The sequence below is a fragment of the Pagrus major genome, chromosome 23, assembly GCF_040436345.1.
Source record: "Pagrus major chromosome 23, Pma_NU_1.0".
NCBI classification, from domain to species: Eukaryota; Metazoa; Chordata; class Actinopteri; order Spariformes; family Sparidae; genus Pagrus; species Pagrus major.
Genome location: NC_133237.1, coordinates 26,703,558 through 26,718,237, shown reverse-complemented (window position 1 = coordinate 26,718,237; position 14,680 = coordinate 26,703,558). Strand labels below are relative to the sequence as shown.

Sequence of the window (14,680 nt, the reverse complement as noted above, 5' to 3'; positions counted from 1 at the left end):
CTGTTGGTCGTCTTATCTTAATCCTTCCTTCTCGTCTCTGCAGCTACATGACGACCACGTTTGTGATCGAGGCGATGGCGGCGGCCAACGCTCAGCTGCGCTGGAAGAGGAGAGAGCAGGAAGAGGTGAGATTAGGAACTGTGTGCAGGAGCCGAGTCTTACTCTATATGTAAATATCTTTAATAGGATGTTGGCAGGATGGACGGCTCTCTATTCGCTGTCAGGATGTGTCAGACTAGCCAAATATTAAAGAAGTAAATGTTCCTCTCTGTCAGGGAGAGTTTGTCTAATAAGACATTAAGCCAAACACTCTTTAAACCCTGCAGGCAAAAAAGTGGAACTAATGTTAGTATAAACGCTGCAGAGGGATGTTTCCAGTTCTTAGCTGTGGTTAATGTGCTTTCAGGTCTCGTTCTGACATGGTGAAGCATGTTTAGGCAGCTAATAACACAACGAGCTCCATCTTCTTTCACAGAGATAAACCAGTGAAACAAATCCAGAGTGATTTCTGTCAGAGAGACTGATGGTTTACTTCTGTAGAACCACACTGTGAGACAGATTAATGACATCTATCCTTCTCTCCTGTCGTCCTTTCGGAGCTCGTCAGATCTAGTTTGTGTCATTGATTCTCAAAAAGAGACTTATGTTAATCCCCCTGCACTGAAAATACAAATACTGGGTGAAATGGGAGTGTTCAGTGGGCAGCGGTGCGCTCACTACAGGATAAGACTAATGGGGCAATCGTGAAAGGCGGGAAGAAACACAAAGACAGGAAGTGGTGAGTAAATCATGACACATGAGGCGAGAACTACAAAATAAAACGGGAAATAACTGAACCAAAAACCCAAACCATGACAAATTTGTCACGTCTGTGAGCGACTAAAGAAGTCTGATTGTATGTAAGCTTATGAGAAAATGAGCCTACTTCTCACTTGATTTATTACCTCAGTAAACAGTTTCCGAATAAGTTTATGTTTTCAATCTCTAGTTTCAAGTCTTCTTCAGCACAGCATGATGTTCATTTTGTAAATTAAGTTCCCATTTAGGATAAAATACACGATAAAGCAGGGTGTGCTTTAGGGCGTGACTACCTTATGATTGACACGGTGTCGGATCCAATCAGAATATCCTCCCCAGCTCCAACCTCTCGTCCAGATATGGTCACTTTTGGCCACCATCGTTCAATCATTCGTAAACCTTCATTATAACTGAAGTGAGGGTCATTTCAACATGTAACGTATTAGACATTAAAGATACCTGAGTTTATTCAAGGCTCACAGTGTCAGCGTGTCCTCTCTTATCAATAATATCCTCCTTATTCCAGCTGAAGTTTGCGACCATATAGAAAATGAACTTCTGCTGACTGAAGCAATGACTGTTTTCATTTGTAGCCCAGTAAAATAAACTGAACTATATAATATTTCATGTTTAAAGCCTGAAAAGAAATCTCTGTTTTAATAGGAAGCTGTATTTTTATTTTTATTTAGAAGGCTGCTGTTGTTTTATTGTCCAATCCTCACACAAGTGAAACGAGTCTCTTGCCACCCGTCTGGAAGAAACCCAATTCGGATGAAGCCGTCGGTGGAGGACTGTACTCCATTACCGGGGGGAAACAACCCGCTCTTCAATCATTTTTACTTTGACTAAGAAAAAGACTTTGTGCACTTTAAATGGCTCGGCCTTTGCCTTTTGTTTCTCCCCCGGTACACAAGTCATCTTGCTTAATGCCTGTGGGTTTCCAGTTGAGGAGTTATGAGCCTGAGGACAATCGCCCGACTCTAACTGAGCCCCGAACACTCGCCGTTGATTCATGGCTGCTGTACTCCTCTCAGCCTTCTCCTCCTACGTAATGGAAAACAAGACGGGGGGGGGAAACTGGAAGTGTTTGCAGCCGAACGCTTTTTATGTCTCTCTGCTCGAGTGAAGCATATTAACTAAAAATGAAGGCCTTTTTTACAGCGATGGATGCATCATATATGTATTCTGAGAAAGTTTCATATAAGTTTATGAGCCGGAAACTCGAGATTAAAAGTTAGAGATCGGTCCTTCGGTCTGCTTTACCTGCTATAGATGCAATTTCAAAGCAGTTAACGTGGAGATTTGCAGGAATAGAAAGTATCAAACATAAAGACTGAACTCCACAACTGTATGATTGACTGTAAACGACCTAAATATCACATAATTGGTTGCATTGCATCTAAAGCTGAGTGACGTTCTGATTAGAGGCACTGGACGGGGAGACGTGACCGCCCTCTGCTGGAATTTAAAGTGGTGTGCCACCAGTTTGTTTTAATGTTTTTAACAACACAACTGTTGTTCATGCTTTTATCCCCTCTCGCCTTGATTATTGCAACAGCTGTTTGTCTCGTCTTAACCAAAAAACGTTAATCAGAACTAATCCATTTAATCCTATCACCCCTGTTTCAGCCTCCTTACATGCGCTCCCTGTTCCTTTTTAAGATCTTGATTACTGTTATCTCTTATTAACTTGATAAATAACAATAAAATCTTAAAATCAATTCTAAAAGTGAGAGGCAACTAGTGCAGAGAGGTGAAATGGGGCTAATGTGGTCTTTTTTTACGGAGTTAACTAAAAGTTCAGGAGCTGCGTAACATCTGGTTGTATAACTTTGGACGCCAACTACCGCTACTGTTGCCTCACTTCATTTGACTGTCCTGCTCTCGTCCACTAACACGATATCTGATTTGCCGTCTACCGTCCGCCTGAGTCCATGTAAATGCAGCAAAATGTTGAACTTTGCTCACAGAAACTGCTTCACTTCCTTTTGTGATCCACGGTCCACCTGTAGAAATGAAACATTCACAGCCAAAGATGTACACGTAGCCTTCTGTTTGACTGTGTTTTAAAAAGTGAGTTTGACTTTGTTTCTTTATCGGCGCCTGAAGGCATCTGACTCTCATCCATAGCTGCACATATTAATCTCTCATTTTGTCGTTTTGCTTCTGTTTGCTGTTGTTTGTTTGTTGTTTGTCACAGAGCCATTATCTGCTGTCATTCCTCATCTCCTCCTCCTCCTCCTCCTCCTCCTCCTCCTCCCTCAGTCCCAGCCAGCGTGTCACTGATTAATTCAGCTGATGATGCTCACAAAGTTGACTATCATTGACAGCTAATTGACATTAATCTGCAGAGAATTTGTAAAATGATTCAAAAGCGGTGCGTGGGTGTGTGATTGGTGTAAACTGTGAAGTCCTCCAATCTCCAAAGTGCTTTTCCAGCTGTTGCTTGTAATTCCCAGATGTTGCCTCCCCCACCGCCGCCTCACAAACAGAGCAAATAAACACCGAGTTAATCGCTTGTAAACTGACTGTTGTTTATTGAGAAATTAGGGAAACACAGGCAAACAAACAGAGCATTTACACACTCGTATCACCTCCACAGATCGATGAAAGCGACTCCACATCTGATTATTCGGACGATGATGACATGGGCCGAGGCCGATCGGAGCCGGAGACGAAGCCCATCCTGTCTGTTCGTGAGTATCGTGACAGAAGTGTTCATGGTAAATAGGTTTTATTACCCTCATTTACAAAAAACATGAGGTTGGACAGGATGTAGTTACCTATCAACATGTCCTACAAAATAAAAGCAGGTAGTTTATACTAGTCTTTCCTTGCTTGTAGACTAGTCGACCCACCTAAGTTTAAACTTCTGCTTAAAAGTGATGGAAATGAGTTGTTAGGATCATGGCTAGTGAAAAGTGTAGTGGTACGGGGACTGGAACAAAGCCACAGTAAGTAGAGACGAGTGCTGAAGAATTGTCATCACCAGTTTTGATAATCCGCTCGTTGTTTATCTGTTTATCCTGCGAAAATGTCAAACTTTCTCTGGTTTCATTCGACCTAATGTGAGGTTTTTTCACTGTACGTTTTTAATGGTTGTGCATCGAATATCTTTGTATTTTGGAGCGTTGTGAGACAAAACAAGACCCTTGAAGACGTCACATGGGTTCTGGGAAGTGTTACAATTATCCAGAAGTGTTAAAATATTACTTTGGTAAAAATAAAAGTCACCTGTTTGAATAATACTCGAGTAAAACTCTTAAAGTATCCAATATTAAATGTACTTAAGTATCAAAAGTACACGTAAATGTAAATTATACATATATTTACATGAATGTTTATGCTGTATATTACGGGTCGACTGTCGATCAGATCTTATATTCAGCATTTTTCATTTTTCAAATAAATGTAAAGGAGTAAAAAGTACACTTCCCTCCAAAAGGTTGTAAAAAAGTGTAAAGTAGCCGAAAATGGAAATACTCAAGTAAAGTACAAGTACCTCAAAATTCTACAGTATTTGAGTAAATGTGCCAGCACTGGCTCTGGAAATGGACATTTTTCACAATTTCCTGACATTTTACAGACTAAATGATTAATAAATAACAAAACAAATACATACTGGAAAACAATATTTTGATGGTCACCAAACTACATTTAGATACTCTTCAAATACCTAAAGTATTGAGATGGATAAGATCAAGTATGGCCAAGATAATAATGTTATACTGTAAAATTTACACATGCTGAATCAGTTTAGCCACTAAATGATGTTTTTTATCATAATATAATCAGAAGGAACAGGTTAAAGAACCGTCTTGTTCCTCTGTTTGTCAAACTGCTACTGGGGAGTCAGTTTTACAGGGTTCTGGTGCAGTCTGGCGTTTAACTTCATTGTCAGTTAATCTGTCTATTATTGTCTTTATAAACTGAGCGAGTTGTTTGGTCTATGAAATGTCAGGAAATGGTGAAAAATGTTGACCAGTGTTACCAAAAGCCCAAGATGACGTCCTCAAGTGTCTTGTTTTGTCCACAACCCAAAGATTTTCAGTTTTCTGTCACAGAGGAGGAAAGAAACCAGAAAATATTCACATTAAATGAGCTGGAGTCAGAGAATTGAACAGTTTTCTTTTTAAATACTCAAACTCATTAATCAATTATCAAAATGCTTAGCAATTGATTCAATAGTTGACAGCTATTGACAACTAGGAAAATGTCGTACACCACGTGATGCGAGCTGTACACTGTCTTTGACATTTAACTCCCTCCTCTCATGCCTGGCATTCACTGTAAATGGTGTTTCCTGTTTTCACAGAGAGATCGGGAGGTCACGTCGATCATTTCGACATCGCGGAGCGGGTCGAGATGGGTCAAATGGCCTCCATGTTCTTCAACAAAGGTAAAAATATTCTCGTGGCCTCGAGCTTCTAATCTCACCGCCCATTATTCAATTAAATAGCCGACGCCGCCGTCGTTAGCCACGTGTGACGTTTGTGGAGGAGTAGTGAAGGTTGTGTGGGATCATTTAGAAAATACTTTTTCACACCTTTTCTGTCCAATCGTCACATTCTCAAAGGAAGGCTGCGGGCACTCTAATTGGATGTAATTATAACTGGGTAAATTGCCTTTGGTTATAATTACCTGTATGAGACTCCATCAAGACTGTTAATCTTTCTGCGGTGCACGTGTGCGGGAGGAGGTACAACCTGTACTCGTGGCAAAGACGTTAAGGCTTAATCACGTTCACCTTGGACCACACAGAACAACCTTGCGGCTTTACATTTCTCAAACCTATCAGTACATTTTCCCTGCCTGGCACCCCCCTTTCCCCTCATCTCCTCATCTCCACCCTCCTCTTGTCTGCTTGCATTACGCCGACCGGCTCTTCTTAACCCGATGCGAGTGACTCAACAGTCCGCAGCGTCCCTGTTGTTGCAGAAATCGAGGAACAACAAAAGGTCAAAGCTCTGACAACATCATCTGTGCTGACACCTTCTGTCCTTCAGCGCTTCAACACTAGGTGGAGCCCTCGGCACACATGTGCACACACGGTGTAACACACATCCACTCGGCTCATGTTCACACCCACACGTGTGAACGCACTCATGCATGCCGTCATGCAGCTCCTGCTGTTAAAGCTGCAGTGTGCTCCCGTCCCTCCAGCCTCTCGTCACTCAGCTCCGCTGTCCTGCCCGTTAAAGGTGAAAAAAAATCTGTGCTGACGACCTTTTCTCACCCTGTGCAGGTGAGGCACGTGCAGGTATCGATTGGTAATAAGGAAATGAGTTTTCTCTCCTCTTCTCTCTCTCCACATGCTATGGGAACACTGCCCGGTGACTCCAATCAGAAATGAATTAGATCGGCACGCGTCCCGGCACATGCTGAACGAGGAGAAGGGGAACGCTGCTCTTTAGTCTCCCCTGACAGCTCAGTTTCTACCTGATGTCCAGAATTTTCACACCTGTGTGTGAGCTGCCTGTTTGTGCACTAATGAGGAAATTTAACACATAAAGCAAGGTGTCATATTAATTTTTTGACACCAAAACCAAAACAAGAGACTCATTACCGCCTCCCTGAGCTCAAAAGCTCAAACTGGCAGTAGTAGAGTATATAGGACTGTAGCTCCTCACCTTCTACCTTGTACTTTGAATAAAAAGTTGAGTCAAAGGCTTTTGAGGTTTACCCACTATTTTCTTTATCTTATTCTCAAATCTACAGTTCAGGTGACGGTGCCAGGCAGGAAACTGAAAGGTTAAGACACTCAGAAGTAGATCTGACACTAGTTCGAACACAGAGGCTGCTGAGTTTACTAAGATAATCACTGAGTACATTTCTTGAAAGTATACTGTGTATTTTCAGCTCAGCTGGAAGTCCAGAACTACACCAAGGTATTTGAAGTATTTCATCAAGTGAAACTGGCTCTTTTTTTTTTTTAGATCTTGTTTTGTGCAAATAATTAATTCTCTTGTCTCGGCCACATTGATTTATAGCTGGCTAATGCGACACCGTGTCTCCAGGGCCTTTGCGTGGGCAATCCCACCAACGACCATGTCATCTGCATACTTAAATTAACCAAAGTATTTGTCATTGATTTTAAATTCATTAGTAGAAACAGAGAATAGCACAGGGGAAAAGAGCTCAGCAGTGTTGGCAGTCAGTACTCACAGTGAGAAACAGATGTTTACAAAAATCTATGAAGTTGATGAGGTGAAACATTAAATATATTGTGTTTGTGCTGTTTTCAGTAGAGTATATGTCAGAAAGGATTAGCAAACGATCACATTCTGTTTTAATTTATGTTTTACACAGCATGCCAACTTTTTTTGGAATGGAGACACCAAAATGTCAGACTTCTCAAATATGAAATGTTTTCTAAACACAAGTGGACATTCAAGAAGTTTGGCCTAAACAAGTACTGTCTAAAATGATCTGGTCAACATGAAAACTTTTACAGAAAATAATGCAGAAAAACCTGCTTGAGATGATCTGAAATTATTAAATTGGAGTGGAGAAAGTCCCCAGACTCCCTTAAAAAAACTGCTCAATTTTGCGAGTTGTTGAGTTCAGAGAAACTTAATTACTTTGTGAAACGTTGTCTGTGACGAATCCTTTGTTATTTGGGTCTTCTTGTGAATTCGGCAAATGTTCTTTCTTTCTTTGTCCCAGTCATGTTGTGTTTTCTTTACATATAAAGCGAAGACGTGGGATCCGATCCCAACCTGAGAAGCATGTCAAGACGCATGTTGATGCCAGGTGTGAACTGACGGACTGACGAAGTACCTCAAAATTGAACTTAAGTACTTAATTAAATGTACTTAGTTACATTCTATCACTGTCAATAGTCCCCTTTTGTAGATGCTCATAGATACCAGCCACCTTAATACGTCTGATCTTTTTCATCAAGATCCATGAATTATTCCCCAAGATATTGACGAAAATGTGGAAAAACACCCCGTGTCACTATGTTAAAGATAGTGAGAAAAAATTCCCGGATTCGTCCTTTAATCCAGATCCACACCAGAAGTTAATGAAGTCTATTCTGGGTCGAGACCAATCCTCCGTCAAGTTTGGAGGAAATCCGTTCAGTAGGTGAAGGTAATAACTTATAGTGTCCATACGTTCTGTATTCTGGTTCTGCCTCTTGTGCATTCAGCTTTTAAAGTTTGAATTTAAAACAGTCTGCTAAGTGTAAGCTTCAGCACGTTCGGACCATAAGGAGCTGTTTATTTACATCTAGACTGTGAGCCTGTAAAATGTAAATCTCAGTCCTCTTCCAGGGGGGAATGGCTGTGCAGTTTGTTAGAAGTAACTGCTTAATTCAAACCAACCCCATGAACCTAAATTGCAAAGGGATTATGTGTGTGAGGGGACAGATGTCGACGTGTGATAACCAGCAGTTTGTGTTTCTTGGAAAGAGGGCAGAGTGTGATCTGGACTGACAGTTGTGTTCAGCTCTTGTATTCATGTGTTCGAGGAGCTAAGAGTGTAAACAAGTCCATCACGTTAAAACAGTTTAAACACCACTTCTTCTCCTCGCTGTTAATAAACTGTAGGCGTGATTGCACACTGTCTGTCCTGCGCCGCTGCAGGCAATTAAAAAGCATCTCTCCTGCTGTTGAAGAAGCACTCTTAGAGGGCATCGACTTCCACCTGGACTGAAATTGACGTGGCAGCGGCGGTGCGGCAGGCTTGGAATAAGGCCATGGGTATCGTATCAGCCTGACCCGCAGCCACTGACAGGAATGTTGATGGGGGCTGGTTTATCTGCACCACTGTGGAAAGGTGTTACTATAACCTTCACATTGATGATTTGAAAGTTGATTAGAAGACGACTTTGGCTAAAGTCACGAAAAGAGAGAGAGAGGGAGAGGGAGAGAGAGGGAGGGAGACGGACAGAGTGCTGTCCTTGCATCAGCATCTTGTCTCAGCTGTTCTTACCTCTGTGATGTGATGCGATGTGGTGGTTAGCATGGCGGCTAAGCAAACAGCAGGATTTTTCTCCAACGTGAGCCGTCCTTCCCCTGACATACGGAGGACCATAGAGGCGAATACTAATTTACTCCGCCGTTACCCGGGCTTCTGTCTTTAATGAGAGCCAAACATGGGCACATCCATTTTTAATACTTCAGTGACTTTTACTTAAATGTCATACTTGAGCATCGAGAGCTCTGGCAAAATGAAAAGTGCCCGAGCCACGGGGAAGATAAATGGACATGTTTGCCTCAGCTCGCAGCCCAATCTTTTCCTACAAGCCCCCGCTACAATAGTTTCCTGTGTCAGCTTGGTAAGAGATGCACTTTAATCTCAGGGAGTTTGTGTTATAATGGATGACCGTGATCAACCCAACAGATCGATTTTACAAGTTGAGCCGCGGGAATGAAGCTTGATCCACGAAAGCTTGACTTGTTTCTTAAAAGTGAGGCCTGTTACGTTGTAAGAGCCTGTTCAGACCTGGTATTAACATCCGTCCTGAGTGATCCAACTTACAGGTGGAAAGCTCCAACATTGCCCACTCTAAATGGAAAAAAAGATGTGCACCACTGGTACAAACAGACATGTTGTTTTTACATAAAGAAAGAACTTAATGTAAAACATTTGCCGAATTAATAAGAAGGACCAAGTAGTTAAGTATTTACTGTACACAGCGTTTTACAACGTTTATAAAGTTTCTCTGAACTCAACAACTCACTAAATTGAGTGTTTTTTTAAGGGAGTCTGGTGACTTTCTCCATGGGCATCAAAAAAAGTATATACTGGTTACTGCATGTGTAAAATGTGACATGTTTAGCGTCAACCGACAACGTGCCAGAGTAAACAGCACATGTTTGAAAACACACTGTCTGTTTCAACTGATCCAACCATTGAACTAGTAGCCACAATATCACCAGACTCCCTTGAGAAATCGCGCAATTTTAGAAGTTGTTTCATGAGGAGAAACATGACAAATTTTGTGAAATGGCTACAACAAATTCAAAATCATTGTCTCCTTCTTGTAAATTCAGCATTAAATCAAAACATGAAGTTGTTTGTTTCCTTGTAAAAAGTGTCAGTTTGTGGCAGCATGGCTGTACCAGCCTGTCTGCTTCTGTGTCTAAAGTGCTAAAGTCTCACCTGCCAACATTTAGCAGCTGTTTGAACACACTGTTTACACTGATTTCACCATTTACACTCAATTTATGAAAGAAGAAACATTTTATTGACGCTAAACATGTCAAATTCTACAAATGCCGTAACCAGTAAATACTTCTTTGATGCCTGTGGAGAAAGTCCCCAGACTCCCTTTAAAAATCACTCAATTTTGTGAGTTGCTGAGTTAGGAGAACACTAATCAACTTTGTGAAACACTGTCTCTTACAAATTCTTAATTATTTGGGCTTTCTTGTGAATTCTGCACAAATAATACATGTATTTATGTCTTTGAACTGTTAATACCAGGTCTGAACAGCCTCTAAGAATCTGTTCAGGCCTCGACTGTGTTTCCTGATGGTAAGAGGCATATGTGGAGCTGTGGGGGTGAACGTCAGAGAAGTTGTTGACTCATGCTTTCCATGACACTCATTTCTGGGTTCAAGGTGTTGTTGCATGTTTTCACAGCAGTAAATAACTAGATAAGATTGTCATTTTTAAGTGACTTTTGCCAGGCAGTTTGACAGAAGAAGCTAAGAAGAAGCACATTAATGGTTCATAAGATTTATGCCATCGTCTCCCCTTCTGTTGCTGCCTGCTTGTGTCTTTCTCTGTTTTATTTAGAAGAACATCTGAGCCAATCGCAGTTTTGTTTTTGTGATTATGTATGAGGATGTCATCTTCCTGTTGAAGAAGAGTAATTATATACACATCACGTCGGTGCGAGACTTTCAGAATACGGTGTGAATGAGGAAAACAGTAATCTGACACCGTACATCACAACATCACAACTTTAATGCAATACATTTTTGATTATTTCTAATGTGGGTCTTTTTTTATGAGGCGATGAATTTGATATAAAAGTTCAAATGAATCGTGCATTTTGAGAATCATGACGTCCAAAACGAGGTCCAACCCAAGTCATTCCTAAATTGGTCATTTCTTCCTCTGCACTGTCCTATTTACCTATTTTTAGCGACATATTGTTAATGGTGTTGTTGCCTGCGGGGCTGGCTCAATTTAGATTTGATTTGTGAAAGTCTCTTATCTCACTTCATCAGATATTTCACTCTGATATTCCCACAAGAAGTAGAAGCGGAAAATAAGGAGAGAACGATTAATGAGGTGAAGTTCAAAGTTAAATTATCTTCTTCTTCCCTCCTTCTTCATTTCAGAGGCTTCAGTGTTACAGCAACTTCCTGATGACTTATTTGTGACCATGAAACTCACTTCACAAGGGAGGTCAAAGCCGACTCCCTTTAATAGGATATTAAAATAACATATTTTTCCATTTCTGTTATGTAATGTACTGTACTAAATCCCTATTAAATCCCCCTGTATAAGGTAATAAAAGTGCCCTCCCATATTATACACGATACTAAACAGTGGCAGCTTTTCTCTGTCTCTGCTCACAGTGAGGTTGTCCGGTCTGCTGTCAGTCAGAAGCAAACTGATGATGGATCGTGATGCGTTTCACAGCTACATGAAAGACCGGGCTCCTACGTGAAGACCCATTTTGCAGCATTTTAGCCTGCGGCTCGGGGTAATTTGGAAATATTAGTTACAGTGCCGTGAAGGCCTGCATCCCTGTGGTCATGCAGGGCTCTCGCCTTGCTATCGCTTACTGACAGTGGCGGCAGAGTACAGTCTGTCCTGTTTCTGCTATCTGCCACTGGGACGCTAATATGGCAACGCTGTGGCACAGGAGACATTATGGAGCTTGGAGGAGGACTTGTTTCTGCAGCTGACCATGGTAAATTAGACCGAGAGAGAATTAATTTCCCTTCTTCTTCCCTAACCCTAAAACATATCTTTATCCCAGTTTGAACCTGGACTATATATTAATATCATTATATCATCATAGTGCTTGAGTTTGAACAGTAATTCATCAGTTGATCCACCGCAGAACTACTTACACTGTGTTCAGGACCACATTAGTGCCTTTTTGTTGGAAAAAAATATATACTGGAGACCCATTTATATTTATATTACTTAATATATTTCTGCAAAACGCTTCATTTCATTTACCTTCTCAAATGTTGATTGTTAAAAGAAAGATGTAATGAGTGACGTGATTCATGAAGATACGTTTTCACAGTCAAAACATGCAAACTGAAGTTCTTTGAGTTAATAAATTGGTCATGTTGTACTTTTCGCATCACTTGAACCTTTTTTCAAAGTATTGATTAAATTAAACAAACTGAGGCTCAAGAAAAACATTTAAAAAAATCTTAAATCGTGCAATCATCTTTGCTAAATGCATATAATCACTTTTAAGAAGTCGTGTAATGAGTTGTAGGTTGTTGTTGTAGTTTTGGTGTTTTGTGGCTTCTCATCAAACTTAAATTAAACTTTGAAATGGTGCACAGAAACATCCAGTAGAGGCAAAGTTTGCAGTACTGGTATTTGTCAAACCAGCAGTTTTCTTTCTTTCTTTCTTTTTTGTCTGACATTGTAAAGACCGAAACAATTATAATTGATGAATCGAGAAAATAATCAGTTAGTTGATCCTGTTAGTTGCAGCTCTAGAAGAGTATCTCTTGACTCTGTCGGTCTCCAGTTTCTGATGTTGGTGTTGTGAATCAGCTAACTGCTTATTTTTACAACTAGATGAAGGGCTGTTTATGAGGCTGCCAGTCCCGTATGTTTTTAACTTCCATCACAGCCTAATTGAAGCGTTTGATAGACACCCTCAGCCTTTAATTCATGAAAGAATCAGTGTACCCAGTAAAGCTGTAAATCTGTCACTTTTTATTTCTCTTTAATGGACTCGGTGCTCTAATTTCCTCGTCAGTAATGAATTAGCCGAGGGGTCCAGTTGGACGGTTGAACCCCCCTCTGAGAGTTGAGGAGCGTGATGGATGTGTGGCGCTCTGTGATGATCTGTCTGCCGGTCAAAGCTCTCGATCTTGTCTTGGCAAAGGCAGCCAGGTCGGGGCCTGCCAGTCGGCTGGTGGATGAAAAGAAAAGGGCAGATGGTTAAGAGCTCGCCGCTGTGGAGAGTAAAGGCTGACGAGGAAAATTTCCTTCATGGTGTGATTAGTTTTTTAATTAATGCTATTAATATTTTCCATCGGACCAATGAGATGTGGCGCTGCTGTACAGGCCGCGTGTCCCAGAAAAAGGGATGGAGGGATGAGCTGAGCGGAGGTGTGGACCGGAGTGTATTTTAATAGAGATGGCACCATGGTGGTTCAGTCTGACACACATCCATCAACTGTGTTTCCCGATGAAGTGTTTGGACGGCTGATAAAGATGAAAAATGCGTTTGCTTGTCACCTGTTGACCTTGTGTTCCTTTACGAATCTGTTGATTTTCTTCACGTCTTAACTTCATGTCTTGATCTCTTTTTTTATGTTTTGTCTTTCAGTTGGTGTCAACATGTTCTACATCTGCATAATCGTCTATCTGTACGGAGATCTGGCCATCTACGCAGCAGCTGTGCCTATATCACTGATGGAAGTCGCCTGGTAAGACCACGTATTTCACTTTATCACGTTCATTCTCAGTTTTATGGTGAAATATAAATTATATATCGATGGATTTTATACATTTTCTCCTTGAAGAACTTTGGTCTTCATCTCATTGGCTCTTCTGCCCCCAAACGTTGGTCCTTTCGTCACCCTCTGAACTCGAGATTAAGACAATAAAGCTTTGGTGGCGGAGGCCTTCGGGCCTGCTGACCTCTTACCGGTGCTGCTGGCGTCTGGGTCCTGGTGACCTGCTTCCAGACACATTTTTATTACAAGTCCAATGGCCAGGCTGGGTGAGAAAAAGGTGTTTCATATAGTTAGATCCTGGACCACAGAAATAGCCATTTCCTCCTTGTTTTAGCGAGCTGATCTCAGGATGACGGGAGTTTAAGTTTCCAACCATGATGTTTTTGACAGTTTCATGCAGATTTTGTGAGTTTTAAAGGAAGTTTATTGTGTGATGTTTGATAAACTGCCACCATTTTATCTCAAATACTTTTTCAGTTCAGTTTCATTTTTGGCCGTTACTATAACGTAGCATTTTGACCAGTATGCGGAGGTTATACAACCACAAGCTGTCATTCTAGTTTGTTGTCAAACTATAAAATATCCTGCCTCCATTATGCACATATCTTTGTCACAAGTGTTTGAGAACCACAATTCCAGTATCGCTCGCGCTTTAACTCAAACTAGAATAAACTTACGCCATGTTGTAGGTTGTTTTTGTAAAGATCTCAACTATTGACATATTTTTTGCTTGAAAACATGAACCTTGTACACTTAAATATGATCTGCTGCTTTCTACTGTTCCCTGTTTCTGTGACACACGAGTGGAAAAATCAGAAAGGCAAACTTGTCCACTGGCAATGTAAAAGGAGTTAATCGCCTATTTTTAGTGAGTTTACACTTGCGCGTACACGCTAATTTTGTAAAAGTCCAAAAGATCTGATCTTTCACCAGGACACAGTGTTGTTAATACTTTCACTTTACCCTCAATAAGTATTTGTTAAACCTTTAAATCCCCTTTCAGTTTCCTTTATGTCCTGTTTCATTGGATTGATTAACAATAATAAAAGTCCCAGTGGTAATTTTGAGTTTAAGAAGTCACCCAGTAAACTCTGCCTTCTTCTTCTTTTAATTGTTGTTGCGACAAAGCGCCTCCCTCATCCTGTCCTGAGGCGCAGCACACTGACGCTGTCTTATCGCATTAAATTCTCCTCCACTGTGGTCCAAACCTTGCTAACCTTCCAGCAAGAATAAATGTGAGATGTAACTGAGACTTC

General features: G+C 41.0%; 1 protein-coding gene across 2 annotated transcripts in view; it reads left to right on the top strand.

Annotated features, from left to right (window-relative positions):
* tmem104 (transmembrane protein 104) overlaps nucleotides 1–14,680 on the top strand; it is a 114,270-nt gene that overhangs the window by 3,548 nt on the left and 96,042 nt on the right. The window contains exons 4-7 of one of the 2 annotated variants that reach the window (XM_073494542.1): nucleotides 44–125; nucleotides 3,401–3,494; nucleotides 5,114–5,197; nucleotides 13,295–13,394. In XM_073494542.1, coding sequence (XP_073350643.1) covers nucleotides 44–125; nucleotides 3,401–3,494; nucleotides 5,114–5,197; nucleotides 13,295–13,394 — 360 coding nt within the window. Of the gene's footprint in view, nucleotides 1–43; nucleotides 126–3,400; nucleotides 3,522–5,113; nucleotides 5,198–13,294; nucleotides 13,395–14,680 lie in introns of both variants that reach the window. The other variant, XM_073494541.1, reaches the window with a different exon arrangement.